This window comes from Procambarus clarkii, chromosome 27 (assembly GCF_040958095.1).
Source record: "Procambarus clarkii isolate CNS0578487 chromosome 27, FALCON_Pclarkii_2.0, whole genome shotgun sequence".
In the NCBI taxonomy this organism is placed as follows: domain Eukaryota; kingdom Metazoa; phylum Arthropoda; class Malacostraca; order Decapoda; family Cambaridae; genus Procambarus; species Procambarus clarkii.
In genome coordinates this window covers 11,232,862-11,254,726 of record NC_091176.1, presented here as the reverse complement: position 1 = coordinate 11,254,726, position 21,865 = coordinate 11,232,862, and the positions used below count along the sequence as shown (strand labels likewise).

The following is a 21,865-nucleotide window of genomic DNA, read 5'->3' as shown; positions in this document are numbered from 1 at the left end:
GTGCAGTGGGGTGGATAAGGCCATTAGGGAGATGATGACCAAGTAAATTAAGGTAAATTACAGTACTAACCATTTCTTCCCGTGCGATGTGGTAGGTTAGTGGGAGGGAGAGAGCACGATGCCTTACACTCTTCCTCTGTGTTATACAGGTTCCTTGTTCCTCCACACCCTCCATAAATTATGGCTTGACATTTTCTAGATTCACTGCATTACAGAAAAAAATTGAATAAATTATACTATTGAAAACCTGAATATTTTTTGTTAAATATCAACTGCATTACTAAAATAATGTAACACTATATTCAGGAAGTTACAAATTATATTTATTCTGTATGGCATATTGCATAGTTTTGCAATCTTTAAAATATTTCAAGGAAAATTCAGATTTAGATGCTAAATACATTTTTCCCCTTTAGATAACGTATATATACTGTAATGCAAAATTGGAACTTAACATTAAGGAATGCGTGGGGTATGAATCGACATCATTCCCTCTTTCCACTTTCTCAGTCATAATAAACCACACAATGCGCACACACACACACACCTTGTGCATTTACTTCACACCACAGCGTGATCACCCACACATCATGCACCCATACCACACCAATGAAACAAACCGATGGAAAAAGCAAAATAGTGTTTCCGTTTAGCCTGTCTAAGTGCCCATTCAAAGGAAGAGGCAGGAGTGACTAGTTCAGTACATTATCCTCCATCTTCAGGATGTGACAAATACAGTAATATCAGAAAGAATTCCAGGAAGCTGTTTAAATGAATAGTCACACGGACACAAATTACTTCTTGTAGATGGCAAAAGGACATAAGTGAAATAGAAAAGAATCTAAAAAACTTTTTCTCCTATGCAAAATCAAGAACAAACATCTAGCATTGGGCCCTTGTGCAAGAGTAATGGAACTTTCACTGAAGACAACAAAGAAATGAGTTAAGTACTGAGACTACAGTATGATTCTGTTTTCAGTGAATCCCTGAACACATTGAAGATCAATCATCCAGATGAATTCCTTATGAATGTGACACCACCATGGAGCCACATGTCAGACGGCACCTGAACCCCACTAGACTTTTGAAGTAGTCAGAGATAGCATCACGCCTGTAACTACTACTGCACCAGGCAAAAACTCCTGAATTCTACATTCATCAAGAATTAAAAAAAACTTTGCTGTTTGCAAAGCATTTTTGTTTGTAGTCTTTGCCCGAAGACTACAAACTCTTTGTAGTCACCCTTTGTCCGAAACGCTATGCGTATTAGTGGCTTGAGGTATTGTATGTACTAGCTCTATCTATAAATCCAACATTATATTTGTAAATCATCTATGTATGTACTTTTCCCGAATAAAAATTTGAATCTTATTTTTGTTTGCTACAACCACCAAATAAAAACCACATTACACATTCTACTTTCAAGCACCACACAAATCAATGAACAAACTACAATAACAAAACTCAACTATTAAAATACAAAGAAAAGTTACTTACAAATCATAGGTCCACTTATTAATATAGGCCAAACACAATGCTCCATCACTTATAAAAGGTGGCAGTTTGCAATGAGGGGGCAATTTCTGAATGCTGCAGCCATTTTTCCTAGGGGTAAAAATAATTTGTAGTGTATTTTTGTTAGTTTACATCCATTTGAAAACTTGAAAAATTCTGTGACATCTTAGAAGCTTAAGAAATGTGGACCCAGCATGAGTACAAGCTTTTGGTACATTCATCCCTCTATAAATTTTCCTCTCTGCTTCTTATAACAATCCCAGGAAGTTGTGTGAAATGATCAGTTGTCTGCTGCACTTCTATTTCTATTAATTATTTTACACACTTCCAATTTTATTTTACAAGTTACTTTAGTGAATTTCTAATGACGGCTGTTGGCAATGTATTACTAGACTAAAACTATCATCCTTCATGCTTTGATTGGTACTCTAATACATCCAAGGAATGATCAGACACTGTGCCATTTGACAAATTCCCCTTTTCACTTCAACATAAAACCAAGGCGCCCGCACCAGAGCCAAGTGCACCCATGTCCTCACATAGCCGGTTAGTATAAAACTTCACGAGTGCCAAGAAAAGCACGACTCTAGCCAGGTGCGAGTGGGCCTGCAAGTCATCTGTCACAATAGCTGCCGATAGCAAAGGCAACTGGGCACAGATGCAACAACCCCACATCCAAGGAAAAAGCAGGAGCAAACAGGAAGTCAGGAGTTCAAAAGAAGCAGCCAAAAACACCTGGAATACAATACAGTAGTCAAAACCTCACACCACTAGCATGCAGGAATGAGAAGCCACACCAGCCCCAGGGGGAAGAAAGAGATCATCATCTAGCCAGGAAAACTTCTGGACCTCAGAGCACAGCCAGTATGGTGAAGGAGGCCCAAACTCAAGAAAGGCAGGGTCTATCAGATGCAAACTGTCTTGCAAGAGATACTTTAAAAGACCTGCCAGTCACTGAAGGGGGAAAGGATGATCCAAGAGGAAAGAAACCTTAGCAAGGACAGATCTGATCGCCGAGAGGCAAGTGGAAACGAACCCTGGCGAGTCGCATTTATATTAAACATGTACACGTAAGAGGGATATAAAAACCCCACCTCCTGAAGCAAAAGCCCTTTGTTGGAGGGGATGAAGGTCCAAGTGAGGTACATGGGAACCCAAGGATCCCTATCCGACTACCCCAAGCTCCGGAAACCATAGTCACTGGGGCAGAGTTGGAGTCCCCCCCCCCCCAACATTTCCCGTCACACTAGTGAAACAAGCCAAATCATCTCTTATCAGGAACGGTCAAGGGCCACGGGGCTAACACTACAAACCAGGCATGACAGGGCAGATCTCACTGAAACTTAAAATACTGAACAATTTGGTGGATGTTGATCCAGAAAATTTTCTTCTAAAGGTCTACTGTGACAAACGAGGAGCAACGGTTTCAAGCTCGGCAAGTCACAATACTGGACTGACCAGGAGATGCTTTGTTCACCCACAGGGTTATAAACCCACAGAACCTCCATCCCACTGAAGCTATAAATGCTAAGACTCTTGAATTTCAAAATCAAACTGGAAAAAAAGAGCAAGGCAAATGGAGGGGGGGGGGGCTTTGACAAGCTGATGGCTTCCTTCCCATTACTAGTGGCAGTGGCCCTTAGGTAACTCTGATAAAACAAATCAGGGCACAGAACTAAAACGAGAAGAATACCAAGCAAATGGCCCCTGCAGGATAAAGTTAAAGAATGGCCGGCACTTGGCCAAGAAGCAGTGGGACCTGCATGGCATACAGATGACAAATCCTACAGTAAACGTTTTCACACACCTTGAAAAAGGCCATCATAGTTCCAATCTACAGAACTGCAGAGGCAAAGACCCTCTTAATTATAAACCTTATCATTGAAAAGTTTAAGTTCAAAATATTGGAAAAAATAATTAAAATCAAATGGGTAGAACAGCTGAAGAAAAAGACAACAGATAGTATAGTTTTAAATCTGGAAGATTCTGTGCAATAAATCTACTTAATTTCTATGATAGAGCCACAGATTTTACAGGAAAGATGGTTGGGTTGGCTGCATTTATCTGAACCTAACAAATATCATCCATCCAACAAGCAGCATGGCCAAGACAGAAAAAATGACCATCAGCATGTAGGTAAACCAATGGATATTCCTCGGAATGTCAAGTAGCAAGTGCAGGAAAGGTTAACTTAAATCCACTCCAAAGATCCACAGGGCATACCAGCATCCGAAGATAAAGACCAAGCACATAATCCAAGCACAATGGATGCTCACCAATAGGAACCAAGAACGAATGCAGCACCAGGCATGGCTGTGAAAGGCACCAGCAGTGTGCTGTATGTACTGTACAAGAAAACAAACCTTAGTGTACACACACAGTATACATTGCAGTCATTGCACCAGAAGACACAATTATCCACACTCCATTTCTGAGAAGTTATATTTTTTAGTGCATGCTTTTTCTTGACCTTTATTCCCTTTTATGTCATGATTAGATGTACCCATAATGACAATATTAAAAGATCATTTACAGTATACATAGATTTTACACAACTAAGGGCTGAGCTAAAGTTTTAATATGTTAACAGAAAACCAAATTAGAGTCCCAAACTTTCTCAAAATTTTACAAGAAACTCTTTCCAAAATTCCCATCTGGTTACAAGAATAGCAATTCAGAAAATTCTTACGTTTCTCCTAGACATGGCTGGCTGCGTTTAACTGGTGTTACACAAGCCTTTTTGGTACAAATGGCACGTCCATTCGAGCAGTGGCATACATTGCAGTCGTCTCTCCAAGATTCTCCTTCAGTACATTGTTCTTCAGGCTTAACTGATTAGCATAAAAGTAAATAGGAAAATACGTAATTAGCCAAATGGAATAATCAGAATTAAAAAGCACCAAAGGCAAGTAACTAAGCAATACTTAAATTATTTTCAATCTGGAAGTCATATTTTATCATCCCTAGCAGAACTTGCAGAGCCTGAGTCAGATAGCGAGTGTTTGGAATTGGAACCGGCAAACCACCAGCTATCACACGGGCAGCTGATTATAGTGAGCTCAATCTATATTCTACCCGAGCTCTTATTAGCATTAAATTCAAGGTTGGTTTTCTGAGAGGACTTCCATGGTGGCTCCCTGTGGCCCATCTCACCACAGAACAAAAAGTAAATGAGATATGCCTGGTATGGAGAAGTGTAAAATCAGAAACGGCAAACAAGACAGCAAGAGAGAAACCAGACAATGCATCAGAACCAGAGGCTGAAGACCCTAGTAAATCCAAAACAAAGAACAGCATAGAGTCAAACCAGCAAATAACCAGCATGATCCCAGGAACGTGATGGTGCCATGGAAGAACAAGCAGGACCCAAACAATGGACCCAAGGAACTTTAAGCACAACACACCCAGCCACCAAATATTCTTATATTTTGTACATACATATACATGCACATATATACATATATGCACATATATACATGTGCACATATATACATTATGATCCCAAGTAGCTTGAAAAACGAGTCTACCCCCTGTGAGAGTTATTTAGCAAACCTGACCCAACTTAGCGGTCAAAGGAAAGATAGATATGGGAATATATATACTGTATTAAATACTTGGGTAATATTGATGAATAGTTTAAAAGCATGGGCAGTGGATAAATATGTAAATAAATGACTTGACATGAGATGTCTAGAGTTTGTTGAGAAGGTGAGGCTTGCTGGTCACTTGAGCAGCAGAAATCGCAAAGGGAAGGTCGCGCTCCGTTGAGCTCCTGTTAGAGAAGAAACCCCTAATTGATATACCTTCAAGAGGAAGGAAGTGAGCAGACGTTTCGTTTGTGGAATCGGTCTGGAAATGAGTGAACTCAAGTCGGGGACTGCAGGAAGCATGGTGGAGCAGTCCTGAAGTATTTTCGTGGGCAGCCTGTGTGTGCCCTGTCGAGAGTCAGCGAGTGAGTGCCCTCAAGTGAAAAATTCTGTGGCAAGTCATTTTAACCAGTTGTTAGCGATTACCTGTAGTTGACCGTGTGTCCAGCGATCGTGGCAAGTGTTTATGGATACATTAGATATGTTTTATTAAGGCAGAAAGTTTAAATAAGAGTAAAGATGAGGTGACTACCTGGAGGGCGGAGTGACGCATCCACCCTGTCCGGAGGCCAAAGGCTGACCGAGGGAGGCGCGGCAGGTAGCCTCGAGGGCGGTGGGCTGCCCCGAGGGAGGCGGAGCATGGATTCGTCCGAACAGGGGAGTCTCCTTCGCGACGTGCGAGAGTTTAAAGAGATGTCGAGTGAAGACACTTATTGTGTGCGAATATATTTTAGTTATATGTTAGTAGGGAAACATTTTTATTGGCATATCAATGGGAATTGCAGGTTTGTTTGGGAGGATGAGTTGATGGGAGAACTTCGAGGCCAGGAAAGTAGTAAGTGGATGGAACTCCAAGGCTGTAGAAGGAATACTGAACTCTGCAAGAGCAGAACTCCCCCTCAAGTCACAAAAATGGAATCAATATAGGAAGAGGCCAAACCCCCAAACATATTGGCAATACAAAGATGCGAGACAACTACATGGCAGCGAGGAGAGAGGCAGAAATTTTTTTTGAAAGATTGCGGACAAATGTAAAACAGAACCAGGCCTATTCTATAAATTCATAAACAAATTGCAGGTAAAGAATAATATTCAGAGGTTGAAAATGGGAAACAGATTCACAGAAAATGAAAAGGAAATGTGTGAAACATTAAACGAAAAGTTCTAAAGTGTGTGTGCAAAATGAAATCTTCAGGGAACCAGACAAGACTTCCAAAGAACAACAGAGCACATAGAGGTGTCTAGAGACGAAGTGGAAAAAATGCTCAAGGAACCAAGTAAGAACAAAGCTGTTGGTCCAGATGGAGTTTCACCATGGGTTCTGAGAGAATGCGCACCTGAGCTCAGCATTCCACTTCAGCTGATTTTTCAGACATCCCTGTGTACAGGAGTTGTAGCAGTAGTGTGGAAAAAGGCTAACAGTTCCAATCTACAAAAGTGGCAGCAGGGAAGACCCCCCTCAATTATAGACCTGTATCATTGACAAGTGTAATAGTCAAAATATTGGAAAAAATAATAAAAACTAAATGGGTAGAACACCTGGAGAGAAATGATATATCAGACAGACAGTATGTTTTTCGATCTGGAAGATCTTGTGTATCGAGCTTACTCCGTTTCTATAATCGAGCCACAGATTTTTTACAGGAAAGAAGGATGGGTTGACTGCATCTATCTGGACCTACAAAAAGGTTTCGATAGAGTTCTACACAAGAGGTTGTTCTGGAAACTGGAACATATAGGAGGGGCGACAGGTAAGCTAACATGGATGAAAAATTTTCTGACCGATATAAAAATGAGGGCAGTAATCAGAGGCAATGTATTGGACTGGAGGAATGTCAAGTGAAGTACCACAGGGTTCAGTTCTTGCACCGGTGATGTTCATTGTCTACATAAATGATCTACCAGATGGAATAAAGAATTATTTGAACATGTTTGCTTTTAAGATAATAGGAAGGATAAACTTAGATGATTGTAATGCCCTCCAAGAAGACCTGGTCAAAATAAGTATATGGAGCACCACATGGCAAATGGAGCTTAATGTGAATGAATGCCATGTTATGGAATGTGGAATAGGAGAACACCCCACAACCTATCAATTAGGCGAGAAATCTTTACAGAATTCTAATAAAGATATCCGAGTGGTTCTAGATAGAAAACTATCACCTGAGGACCACAAAGAACGTTGTGCGAGGAGCCTATGCTACACTTTCTAACTTCAGAATTGCTTTTAAATACATGGATGGAGAAATATTAAAGAAATTGTTCACAACTTTTGTTAGACCTCTGGAATATGCAGAGGTTGTATGGTGCCCATATCTTAAGCACAACAACAAACTGGAATAGGTGCAACAACATGCCACCAAGTGGCTCCCAGAAATGAAGGTTAAGAGCTACGAAGAGAGGTTAGAGGCATTAGATATGCCAAAACTAGAAGACAAGAAAAAGAGGCGATATGACCGTACGTACAAAATAATAACGAATTGACAAAATTGATAGGGAAGAATTCCCGAGACCTGGAACTTCAAGAACAAGAGGTCAGATTTAAACTAATGAAACAAAGCTGCAGGAGAAATATAAGCAAATTCACTTTTGTAAGCAGAGTGGTAGACGGTTGGAACAAGTTAAGTGAGAAGGTGATCGAGGTCAAAACCATCTGTAGTTTCAAAGCATTATATGACAAGGAGTGCTGGGTAGATTGGACACCACAAGAGTAGCTCTCATCCTGTAACTACACTAAGGTAATTACAACAATATTACAAAACAGTTGAGACAAAACAAACAAAATTACAAAAAAACAAAAACAAAATTACAAAATGTGTTAGGCCCATGGAAGGGCCTAACACAACAGCAATGCAGAAAGTGAAATGCTGGGAAGAAGTCAGAACAGAACATGAGCACAGAGCCCAGATAAAAAGGCAAATACCACAAAGCAAGCCACATCACAGTGAACTTGCTGAGCACCTGTACAAGAGAAACCAACCAGCCATCTAGAGAAGTCAGAAGACCTTCCTCTTGCCTAGTGTGGACAAGTACTGAAGGTACTTAGTACACAAAAACCAAATATTCAGCAAAAAAATATCAAGACACTGTTGACATATCAATGGACATGTATGACCAAGGGATTTCTATCTAGGGTTCTAAGTATTCATCAGAATCTTACTGCACAATTTTTCGGTGCAAGCAGCCGAGCCATTTCTACAGGTGCACCAGTTACAGTTGTCCATTTTCCATCTAGAGCCGTCAACACACACAGGCACCCCAGGTGGGTGCTCATAATCTGTATGAAAATGAAAAATTATTTTAGAAAAAAGTAAATTACTTTGTAAATAATAATAAAATGCTGAATGTGATTAGTGGTTTTTTAAGAAGCTACCATTAAATGTAATGAAATGCCTCTTTCTGGCACGTCCTTGGTGTTAACTGCCAGCAAAGCTCCACCCAATTCAATCCAAGCCAGGCCCTTGTAAGGCACTGTATGCTTCAAAAGTGAGCACAGGTCAAAACCTGGCCCCCACTGCTATAGAAGCCTTAGGCACAGTGGATACTAAACCACTGTAGATTTATCAGCATTAAACTGCATCTTACAATCTTTTGACCATTTCAAAACACTATTTAGATCATCTAAGTGATAGCGAGTTTTTCTCCGTGTTTATTCCCCCCCCCCCAATTTTTGTATCTGCAAATTTGCATATATTGCTGCTCAAACCTAAATCGTTTATATATATTATGAATAACAGAGGTCCCAGGACAGACTTATGGCACTCTACTTACAACATTTTCCCACTCTGATTTAACCCCATTTATACTATCTGTAACCTTTCCTTTGGTATAGTCATGCCCTAATCCAACTTAATTTAGCACCCCCAATACCATGAGTCTCTTTTTAAACAGTCTTTTCATGTGGCAATGTATGAAAATCTTAGATAAAGTCAAGGTACACAACATCACAAACCGTATACCACTATCAACTGCTTCAACTATGCTGCAATAAAATGATAGCAAATTTGTTAAACATTAAACATTGTTAAATATATAAACTTACATTTTATGCTAATTCTGCATGCTGAAATTTATAATTTTCTGGTTACATTATAATCAATACTGCACCAGTGTATTGTGATTATATGTAGCCATTTCTTCTTTGTAAATATAGAAAACTTGAACTTGTTAAAGGTAAACTTGTTAAAGGTACTTTAGTTAGTCTTGCTTATATTACATCTGACCTGCTTGGATGACAATTTTTACATTATTTTATTCAGTTATAGGCTGGGTTGAGGGCTAGGCCTGAAGGCAATATTTAGGGATTCATTATAGTTGACTGGCGTAATATAACATTTGCCCAAAGCACTATGCTTATTAGTGGCTTTGCAAGAATGTAAGAACACCAAGGTTATGTACCCTCACAACCCAATTTACTTTAAAAAAATTTGTAATACAAGGAGCAACAAAGAAATCTGGAGGAATAACTTACTGTCAGGACAACCCTTTTTTGTGCATCCTGCATCGCCATTTTCCCCACAGCTGCACCAGTTGCACTTGTCCTTCCAGCGAGATCCTGGCACACACTGGGCATCATCAGGAAGGCTTCTACCAGGAATACGCTCAACTGTAAGCGAGATACTACTAAGTCAACACTACACAAATAGCAATAGGCGGGAGGGAGGTGAAGTTAGGAAAGTTATGAAATGCTGCAGTATTAATTTCTCGATTTGATAAAAAATCATCTGTATTTTACAGTACTATCTTGATAACTCAAATAATTGGGACAAAGCACAATGTCACATGATTACAGATTCCCATTAATAATTTTTTTTCTATGAATGTTCACTTTACAACCATTTTTTATGACTAAGAATATACTTGTCTGCACATGCATCAATAAAAATCACATTGAATAAAATAAATTAAGAATGTAATAAAGTGCTGTCACACAAGGCCCTTATGAGCCATAAAAAGGCTGAGATCAAAGGCAGATCAAACAGTCCACTCGAAGTATAAGGGATGTTAAATGTTAAGGGACGAAGCCATCAGAAAGGGAGAGTTAACTAAAATGGACAATAGCAAGGTTAATGAGAAAAACTAGGCACACATGCCATTTCCCCACTAGTTACACCTCCCACCATCAGGTGGCAGCCTTGGGAGCTCCCATTCTGACTGGTGTCGACCCACCAGTCAAGAGCCAACATAAGGCTACCAACACACCTGAAAGATGAAAGGAAGGATCAGAGAGCCACCGAGAGATCCACCTGAAAGAGGCGATTCATTAAATTCACGGCTGATTTTCTGAGAGGACTCCCATGGTGGCTCCCTGTGGCCCATCTTGCCACAGAACAAAACGTAAATGAGATACGCATGGTATGGAGAAGTGTGAAATCTGATACAGCAAACAAGACGGCAAGAGAAACCAGACAATGCATCAGAACCAGAGGCTGAAGACCCTAGTAAATTCAGAACACAAAGAACAGCAGACAGTCAAATCAGCAAATAACTGCAGCATGATTCCAGGAAAGAGATGGTGCCAAGGAAGAACGAGCAGGACACAAAATGGACCCAAAGAGCCTGAAACAACACACCCAGCCACCAAGGAATCTCTTAATTATTTAACATAAAATACATAGTGAATATATATATATCACACACACACACACACATATATAATGTTGTACCTAGTAGCCAGAACGCAGTATTCTGCCTACTATGCAAGGTTCGATTTGTCTAATAAGCCAGGTTTTCCTGAATTTTTATATATTTTTTTTTTTTTTTTTTTTTTTGTTCTTAATGAAATTGATAGCTTTATCATTTCATATGTAAGAGTTCATTTTTTTAAGACAAGTTAAAACTAATGTAGATATATGACCAAACTTAACCTACCCTACGAACTTAACCTCGGGTCGGCCGAGCGGACAGCACGCTGGACTTGTGATCCTGTGGTCCCGGGTTCGATCCCGGGCGCCGGCGAGAAACAATGGGCAGAGTTTCTTTCATCCTATGCCCCTGTTACCTAACAGTAAAATAGGTACCTGGGTGTTAGTCAGTTGTCACGGGCTGCTTCCTGGGGGTGGAGGCCTGGTCGAGGACCGGGCCGCGGGGACACTAAAGCCCCGAAATCATCTCAAGATAACCTCAAGATAACCCAACCAAACCTAAACCTAAACAAATTATTGACCTAGATATGTTAATATTCCTAGTATAATATAATAATAATTCAAATAAAGCAATTGGAAACATTTTTGTAAAATAAAGAAAATCACTTGGCCTAATAGGCAAATCAGGCCTTGCATAGTAGGCCAAGAAGTGCGTTCTGGCTACGCGAGAGAGATGTAGACAAAGATGTAGACAAGAGGTACAAATAGATATATAGATTTAGATCCAATGTATCTTTATATATAAAGAAGGTACATTGGGTTAGTGAGAGTACATGACATTGATTTTTTTACATTCTTGCAAAGTCACTAACACACATAGTGCTTCAGGCAGGTCCCCTTTGTGAGCAAGCATTGTGTAATGCTCAGGCAGGTCCAAGAATCAAAATAACTCCCATTGGCTCCAGGCAGCCAGAAGACAATCACCGAGATAGTGAGCTGGAAATCAAGTTACATAAAGGAAACCATCAAACCCAGTGCAAAGGCAGAAGAGCACTTTAGGGCCATCAAAAGTCTTGCAGAACCAACAATATGATGCATCAATGACTGCCCACTCGGAGAACTGATGGAAGTGAGAAAACTGCCCATGACAACACAACATTACCCACAAGGATACTACAAAAGAGTTGAGCACAGCCCAAGGAAGGACCTAACAGAATCAACAGCAATGAAGAAAGTGAAATGCTAGGAAGAAGTCAGAACAGAGCATGAACACACAGCCCAGGGAAAATGTGGATACCACAAAGCAAGCCACATCAGTGAACTTGCTGAGCACCTGTGTAAGAGAAACCAACCAGCCACCTGAAGAAGTCAGAGGACCTTCTTCCTCTTGCCTAGTGTGGACAATTACTGAAGGTACCCCGAACACAAAAATCAAATATTTAGCAAAAAAATAAAGACACTTGACACATCAATGGACATGTATGACCAAGGGATTTCTATCTAGAGTTTTAAATATTCATAAGAATCTTACTGCACAATTTTTCGGTGCAAGCAGCCGAGCCATTTCTACAGGTGCACCAGTTACAGTTGTCCATTTTCCATCTAGAGCCGTCAACACACACAGGCTCCCCAGGTGGGTGCTCATAATCTGTATGAAAATGAAAAATTATTTTAGAAAAAAGTAAATTACTTTGTAAATAATAATAAAATGCTGAATGTGATTAGTGGCTTTTTAAGAAGCTACCATTAAATGTAATGAAATGCCCCTTTCTGGCACGTCCTTGGTGTTAACTGCCAGCAAAGCTCCACCCAATTCAATCCAAGCCAGGCCCTTGTAAGGCACTGCTTCAAAGGGACCACAGGCCAAAACCTGGGCCCCCACCCACTACAGAAGCCTTAGGCACAGTGGATACTAAATCACTGTAGATTTGTCGGTATTAAACTGCACCTTACAATCCTGACCATTTCAAAACCCTATTTAGATCGTCTAAGTGGTAGCGAGTCTTTCTCCATGTTTATTCCACCCCTCTCCCGATTTTTTATCAGGAGATTTGCACATATTGCTGCTCAAACCCGATTCTAAATTATTTATGCATATTATGAATAACAGAGGTCCCAGGACAGACTTATGGCACTCCACTTACAATATTTTCCCACTCTGATTTAACCCCATTTATACTACCTGTAACTGTTTCCTTTGGTATAGTCATGCCCTAATCCAACTTAATATATCACCCCCAATACCATGAGTCTCTTTTTAAAGTCTTTTCACATAGCACTGTATCAAAACCTTTGATAAAGTCAAGGTACACAACATCACAAACCTTACCACTCAACTGCTTCAACTATGCTGGAATAAAATGATAGCAAATTTCTTAAACATTGTTAAATATGTAAACTTATATTTTATGCTAATTCTGCATACTGAAATTTAGAATTTTTTGGTTACATTATAATCAATACTGCACTAGTGTTTCCTGGTTATATGTTGTCATTTCTAATTTGTAAATATAGTATTAACTTGTTATAGGTACTTTAGTTAGTCTTTATTATATTACATCTGACACTCTTGGACGACACGATTTTTACATTATTTTATTCAGTTATAGGCTGGGTTAGGGGCTAGGCCTGAAGGAGATATTTAGGGATTCATTATAGTTGACTGGCGTAATATAACATTTGCCTGAAGCACTATGCATATTAGTGGCTTTGCAAGAATGTAAGAACACCAAGGTTATGTACCCTCACAACCCAATGTACCTTTTAAATAAATTTGTAATACAAGGAGCAACAAAGAAATCTGGAGGAATAACTTACTGTCAGGACAACCCTTTTCTGTGCATCCTGCATTGCCATTTTCCCCACAGTTACACCAGTTGCACTTGTCCTTCCAGCGAGATCCTGGCACACACTGGGCATCATCAGGAAGGCTTCTACCAGGAATACGCTCAACTGTATGTGAGATACTACTAAGTCAACACTACACAAATAGCAATAGGCGGGAGGGAGGTGAAGTTAGGGAAGTTATAAAATGTTGCAGTATTAATTTCTCGATTCAAGATAAAATCATCTGTATTTTACAGTATCTTTGTAACTCATAATTGGGACAAAGCACAATGTCACATGCTTACAGATATTCCCATTCATAAATTTTTTCTATGGATGTTTATTTTACAACCATTTTTTTATGATGAATATTACTTATCTGCACATACATCAATAAAATTACATTGAATAAAATAAAATCTTAAGAAAATAGCATTGAATGTAATAGTGCTGTCACACCAGACCCTTACGAGCCATAAAAAGGCTGTCCAAGATCAAAGGCAGATTAAACACAGTCCACTCAAAGAAGTACAAGGATGTTAAATGTTAAGGGAAGAAGCCACCAGAAAGGTAGAGTGAAGTAAAATGGACAATAGCAAGGTTGTGAAAAACTAACTAGGCACACATGCTATTTCCCCACTAGTTGCACCTCCCACCATCAGGTGGCAGCCTTGGGAGCTCCCATTCTGACTGGTGTCGACCCACCAGTCAAGAGCCAACAAATGGGTACCAACATACCTGAAAGATGAAAGGAAGGATCAGAGAGCCACCGAGAGATCCACCTGAAAGAGGCGATTCATTAAATTAAAGGCTAATTTTCTGAACGGACTCCTACGGAGGCTCCCTGTGGCCCATCTCGCCACAGAACAAAAAGTAAACGAGATTCACCTAGTATGGAGAAGTGTAAAATCAGATACAGCAAACAAGACAGCAAGAGAGAAACCAGACAATGCACCAGAACCAGAGGCTAACAACCCTAGTATATTCAGAACACTAAGAACAGCATAAAGCCATAAATCAGCAAATAACTGCAGCATGATCCCAGGAAAAAGATGGTGCCATGGAAGAACAAGGAGGGCCCAGACACTGGACCCAAAAAGCCTGAACAACATCACTCAACCACCAAAGATTTATTTTTTCATATACACAAGAAGGTACATTGGGTTAATGAGAGTACATAGCATTGATGTCTTTACATTCTTGCGAAGCCACTAACACAGCATTTTGGGCAGGTCCTTGTGTAAGCAAGTATTGTGTAATGCTCAGGCAGGTCCATGAATCAAAAGTAACTCCATTTGGCTCCAGGCAGCCAAAAGGCAACCACAGAGATAGTGAGCTGGAAATCAAGCCACAGAAAGAAAACCATCAATTCCAGTGCAAAGGCAGAAGAGCACTTTAGGGCCATCAAAAGTCTTGCAGAACCAACAATATGATGCATCGATGACTGCCCACTCTGAGAACTGATGGAAGTGAGAAAATTGCCCATGACAACACACAACATTACCCACAAGGATACTACAAAACAGTTGAGCACAGCCCAAGGAAGGGCCTAACACAATGAACACCAATTAAGAAAGTGAAATGCTAGGAAGAAGTCAGAACAGAGCATGAGCACAGAGCCCAGAGAAAATGTGGATACCACAAAGCAAGCCACACCATAAACTTGCTGAGCACCTGTACAAGAGAAACCAACCAGCCACCTGGAGAAGTCAGGAGGACCTTCCTCTTGCCTAGTGTAGACAAGTACTGATGGTACCTAGGACACAAAAACCAAATACAGTACATGTAATCAGCAAGAAATATCAAGACACTTGACACATCAATGGACATGTATTACCAAGGGATTATAATTTTAGAATTTAAAGTATTCATCAGAATCTTACTGCACAATTTGTCGGTGCAAGCAGCCGAGCCATTAATGCAGGTGCACCAGTTACAGTTGTCCATTTTCCATCTAGAGCCGTCAACACACACAGGCTCCCCAGGTGGGTGCTCATAATCTGTATGAAAAAATATTTTAGAAAAAAGTAAATTACTTTGCAAATAATAATAAAATGCTGAATGTGATTAGTGGCTTCATAAAAAGCTACTATTGAATGTAATGAAATGCCCCTTTCTGGCACGTCCTTGGTGTTAGCTGCCAGCATTGTTCCCACCCAATTCAATCCAAGCTAGACCCTTATAAGCCACTACATGTCTCAAAGGGACCACCTTGAGGTTACCTAGAAGGTGATTTTGGGGCTTAGCAACCCTGCGGCCTAGTCGTCGACCAGGCCTCCTCGTTGCCGAGGTGGTCAACCAGGCTGTTGGATGTGGCTGCGTGCAGCCTGACGTACGAGTAACAGCCTGGTTGATCAGATATCCTTTAAAGGTGTTTGTCAAGTCCTCTCTTGAACACCGACGGGTCTGCCAGTTATGCCCCTTATGTGTAGTGGAAGCGTGTTTTGGCCTGTGAAACTACAGGCCAAAACCTGGCACCCACCTCTGTAGAAGACTTAGGCACAATGGAAACTAAATCCCTGTAGCAAAAGTATTGTACCTATCATACTGGCTGGAGTTATTGCTGTAATAGATAGATGCTCACTTCATTATTACCATTTTTATGACCGACATATCATCAGTGACTCGTGTATACAGGTCGGTGTAATGTACAGTACTCGTATTTCCTCTGTTCTAGCTCTAGTTTATATGCAGTTTGCTTACTGTTTATCAAGATAAAATAAGATTACCTTATTGTTAAATAAGATAATTTATTTAATGAACGCGAGGCATCTAGAAGTTGTATTTGTAGTGGAAGTAGTTGTTAATGTTGTAATTATAGCACTGGTTCCAGTGCTTATCCATGTCTACAGAGCAAACTAACTTGAGGGGCCCCATCTCTGTTACTGTGGCTGGTGAATTTATACTTCCTGATGTTCCAGTAATGCATATACTGTACATGTAGCCGAGAGTCGTGTTTGCTTCTACCACCAAGGGCTCAACTGTATTTTATGAAATGATTAGAAAATACATGAAAGTAATTCCTTACACTGCTTTGGTTCATTTGCATATCCAGTTTCTACCTATGCCAAGGGCTGTGCTTCAGAATAAGCTAAGCAAGTTACAGTTTAGGGCCTTAAGTAAAGGTGCGTCTATATCTAAATTGTGTGTTTTCCATTATTACATTTTTATTATAATTTATATGCAAGTAATGACCGTTTGTAAGGAAAGCAGGAAAGAAAATGCAAACCAAAATTGAAAATGTACACCTGGGTAAATACTGGTTCGGTAACAGGGTTGTCGATTTGTGTAACCAATTACCGCATAATGTGGTGGAGGTGGGGTCCCTTGCTTGTTTCAAATGTGGGTTGGACATGTAAACAAGTCCGATTGGATGGTTATAAATAGGAGCTGCCTTTTATGGGCCAATAGGCCTTCTGCAGTTACCTATATTTGTTATTATCTTTTCTTCCCCCATTATTACATTTTTATTATAATTTATACTTAAGTAATAATTTCTTTTTCAGAAAAGCAGGAAAGAAAATGTAAACCGAATTATTTCTTATGTTTTATCAGTGTATGCATGTAATATTTCATCAGCTGCAACATTGTGTCAGTTGAAATGTTTATCAGTCTTATTTTTTATCAAAAGATCATTTATCAGTTGCAAATCGATGATTTCTGACATTATCAATGTTAATATGTTGTAGTTTGTAAATTACATTTTATTTTCAAGCAATTACAACTTTACAAGAGAATTTTACTCACAGGAATTCAATGCATTCACTCACTAATTACTAGGAGCTAATTTCTAGTACTATTTTCTTAAACAATAAATTTCTTTAAACTTGATAATTAAAAGCAAATACTGTATCTAGAAGGATCAAACAAAGCCACCCTATCCCCAACCCGCACTGATCTGTTATGCACCTGTTTATGTATTATTGTCAAGTTCACTTTTGCACCGCAACTTATTATAGGACATTGTCACAATGTCTATGGTCACAAAAACCACCAGAATTATTCAAATGTCTGCCTTGTACATATTTGGACAAGCATACCATCTCCAATAACCTTGCGAATACTGTAATTATTACCATACAGTATTTTTTCAATTATAAAACCACCACTAGAAACTGAAGAATAACTTCAGACTGCATGGCAGTCTCTTAACAATTACCATGTAGGGCCTCTACAGCTTCCCATAGTTTAGGACCTCACAAAGTATAACTCCAGACCTGGCTGTGGGCCCGACGACAAAACCACAGTTGCTCCCCATTGATGACAATATTAAAGTACAGTACTGTATTGCATATACTATACTATCTCTGCACAATGTTCACTAGGACATCTGAATAATGCACACGTGTCATGACTAGGGACAGTCAAACTTTAATGTGAAAATGTTTTAATTTGCATAATGGAGAGTTAGTAATTAGACACATTGCTAAGGTGACATGCTGTATGCAAAATTAGACTCTTTAGATGCAAATGGGAGGCATCGTAAATATTCATAGCAAAACATAGGCAAAAATTAACAGGGTAGGCTAGGCTTATGGTGAACATCATTCTGTCTATTATTACTTCTTATTATACTGCATTACATATGAGAAATGATTGATTACCATGAAATATATGGTATTCCTTTTTTGAAACTGATATTTTATGTAAATTCTGCATACTGAAATTGAGAATTTTCTGGTTCCATTATAATCAATACTGCACCAGTGTATCGTGGTTATATGTAGCCATTTCTTCTTTGTAAATATAGTATTAACTTATTATAGGTACTTTAGTTAGTCTTGCTTATAATAATAATAATAATAATAATAATATTTATTTAGGTAAAGGTACATACATAGAGATTTTACAAAGTTTGTTGGCTTTATAGATAGAGCTAGTACATACAATGCCTAAAGCCACTATTACGCAAAGCGTTTCAGGCAGGAAAAAACACTAATGACTAAAGCTTAAAACTAATGGGTAAAAAGAACAAAATGTGTTGAGTACAAATAAAAATAGAGGTAAAAGAGGGGGGAACATTGTTGAAAAAGCAGCACAAATACAATTACAAATTATTACAGAAAAATACATTCAAACAGCGTTGATTTGAAAAACAAAAAAAAACAAAAAACATACATGGGTTGACAATAGAGGGGTAAGGTAGGTTACAGGGAATTTATTAGGTATAGCTTCGTTTTTAACTTAAACTGGTTGAGAGAGGTACAGTCTTTAACATGGTTGGGAAGGTCATTCCACATTCTGGGCCCCTTGATTTGTAGAGCATTTCTGGTTTGATTAAGTCGTACTCTAGGAATATCAAAACTGTATTTATTTCTGGTGTGGTGCTCATGGGTTCTGTTACAACCTTCTATGAAGCTTTTGAGATCAGGATTGGCATTATAGTTTAGCATTTTATATATGTATAATACACATGAGAGAATGTGCAGTGACTTAATGTCTAACATATTCAGAGATTTGAGTAGGGGTACCGAGTGATGTCTGGGGCCAGAATTGGATATTGTCCTAATAGCAGCTTTGTGTTGAGTAATTAGAGGACGTAAGTGATTTTGGGTAGTAGAGCCTCAAGCACAAATACCATAGTTGAGATATGGATAGATAAGGGAGTAATAGAGAGTCACCAGGGCAGGGCGTGGTACATATATAATATCTGATCTTAGAAAGAATGCCCACAGTTTTTGAAACTTTTTTTGATATGTTTAGAATGTGTCCCTGGAAATTCAGCTTGTGGTCAATGAGAATGCCAAGGAATTTGCCATCTAATTTGTTACAAATTTGGGTATTGTTTATTTTGAGGTTTATTTGATTAGAGGATTTATTGCCAAACAGAATATAGAAAGTTTTGTCAATGTTAAGGGTGAGTTTGTTGGCAGTTAGCCACAGATGGACTTTATTTAGCTCAGTATTTACTGTGGCATTTAGAGCAAGGGGATCAGGACTGGAGTAAATGAAGGTTGTGTCGTCAGCAAATAGAATTGGTTTGAGGTGTTGGGAGGCATTTGGAAGGTCATTAATGTAGATGAGAAAGAGGAGAGGGCCAAGTATGCTGCCCTGGGGAACACCAATGTTGATGGGTAGGGTGGGAGAAATTGTATTATTCACAGAAACACATTGGAGCCTGTCAGTAAGGTAGGATTTGAGGTATTGTAGGGAGTGTCCTCTGACACCATAATGATGTAATTTAAGAAGAAGGTTTTGGTGGTTGACAGTATCGAAAGCTTTACGCAGGTCCACAAATAACCCAACAGGGAACCCATTTTTATCAAGAGCTGTATGAATCGAGTTAAGCATACTAATAAGTGCATCGTTAGTGCTTTTTTTGGGCCTGAAGCCATATTGGCAAGGGCTAAGTATATTGAGTTTGGCTAGATATGAGTAAAGCTGCTTATAGATTAGTTTTTCAAAAATTTTTGACAAGTTTGGCAGGATTGATATAGGTAATAATATTATATTACCTTTGACACACTCTTGGATGACAATTTTTACATTATTTGATTTGCTTATAGGCTGGGTTAGGGGCTAGGCCTGAAGGCGATATTTAGGCATTCATTATAGTTGACTGGCGTAATATAACATTTGCCCGAAGCACTGTTACATTGCAAGAATGTAAGAACACCAATGAATCTTTAGATGCAAATGGGAGGCATGGTACACCCATAACCCAATATACCTTCTTTTAAATAAATTTGTAAAACAAGGAGCAACAAAGAAATCTGGAGGAACAACTTACTGTCAGGACATCCCATTAGTGTGCATCCTGCAATGCCTGTTTCCCCACAAAAACACCAGTTGCACTCGTCCTTCCACCTAGAGTCGGGTGTGCACATAGCATCGTCAGGAAGGCTTCCATTAGGTACACTCTTCTCTGTAATAGAGAGGAAATCAACAATTCTTAATTTTTTTATATCAAGTAAATTTTAACATAATACAAATGAGTATGCATAGGTACACAATTATAGTAATATTATTACTAATAATCATGTTACTCCACAATATAACTAATGTGAAACCACTAAATGCATAATTTACATCGGTAAATTATTAATAAGTTTAATAGGGTGACCTCTAATACTAAACAAGAAGGAAGTCAATATATCTGAATTGTTAAAAAAGGTTATTAAATGATTTAGGCAAGTAATTCTTAATAATGAAAGGCACAGAGTTAAATATAGCTTAGGGAAGATAAATGATACAATCATATTGAGGCACTGTACTAAGAGTACCATTATAGAGGTATTCTTTGCAAACCTGACAAAGTACTGTACTGTATTAATTTTGACCTTTGTAAATCAAAAGTATTATTACACTAAACACTAATCTCAATCTATGAAATTACATGCCAAATACTGCACCTACATCACCTAGCTCCAGCAATTTCAGGTACTGGACTGCAACTAATTATGTATTAACTAAAACTTCCGAGCAACAGATGTGACAAATCAGTACTACAGGACAAAATTTGGCCATTATTTTCTTTCACCCGATGCCTTTGCTCACCCAGGAGTCAGATGACTTGTGGGATGCAGCCTGGGAAACAACAAAAGTAACAACTGCAGTCAGTTGTTACAGAGGGACCTCAATAAGCCCATCAGGCTTTTTGTCCCCAACTATGAAAACCAATAATAAAGAGATACTTTAATATTACCCTATGCCAACCAAACAGCCCATAAGTTGTTAAATTTCTCAGGTGCATAGACATCTGTATACTTATGTCTATGGTCACAAAAAAATCACCAGAATTACTCAAATGTCTGCCTTGAACATATTTGGACAAGCATACCATCTCCAATAACCTTGCGAATACTGTAATTATTACCATATACAGTATACAAGGACAAACCTACCCCCAGGACCAAAAGAGCAGGAACCCCTGCGCCGGAGGAAAGCATGAAGCTCCCCTACCAGGCCCCCCAGAGGCCAATGCCAACAAAAACAAAGCCTTGGAAAAACAATCTGGAACCAAAGGGGTCACCACAAACCATGGAGAGGAAAGATACGAGAGCACCCTGTCCAAGGACCAGGACAGCTCAGGAGGCGCACGAGCAGGCCGAAGGTGAAACATAGCACGGGAAAGCTTACAAAACGGGGCGGATATGACGTCCACCCCGAATGCTAGCTTGAGCGGCTCCGCCAGCGCCGCACAATACGAGGCGACAGTATTAGGCATCAAATGCCAGTCCTGAAAAAGCCAAGAAAGAAAGGACAAGACAACCCGATACGAAAGAAAAGAACCTATGAAGAGCAAGAAAATGGCGAAAAGAACGCCAGGAAACTTCATACTGTCACCGAGACGAAGCTCTCAGGTGGGACACCAACGAAGTCACTATCACCATAGAAATCGTGATACACCCG

The 21,865-nt window shown here is 39.3% G+C and overlaps 1 protein-coding gene across 5 annotated transcripts in view; it reads right to left on the bottom strand.

The window, feature by feature from the left end:
- The window catches only part of LOC123762751 (kielin/chordin-like protein), a 95,739-nt gene that overhangs the window by 36,237 nt on the left and 37,637 nt on the right, over nt 1-21,865 (bottom strand). For all 5 annotated transcript variants that reach the window (XM_069332342.1, XM_069332345.1, XM_069332344.1 and 2 more), the window contains exons 7-15: nt 20,244-20,378; nt 15,397-15,513; nt 13,505-13,639; nt 12,219-12,335; nt 9,574-9,708; nt 8,263-8,379; nt 4,205-4,346; nt 1,498-1,605; nt 71-204 (exon numbers count right to left, since the gene is read on the bottom strand). In XM_069332342.1, coding sequence (XP_069188443.1) covers nt 71-204; nt 1,498-1,605; nt 4,205-4,346; nt 8,263-8,379; nt 9,574-9,708; nt 12,219-12,335; nt 13,505-13,639; nt 15,397-15,513; nt 20,244-20,378 — 1,140 coding nt within the window. The remainder of the gene's footprint in view (nt 1-70; nt 205-1,497; nt 1,606-4,204; nt 4,347-8,262; nt 8,380-9,573; nt 9,709-12,218; nt 12,336-13,504; nt 13,640-15,396; nt 15,514-20,243; nt 20,379-21,865) is intronic.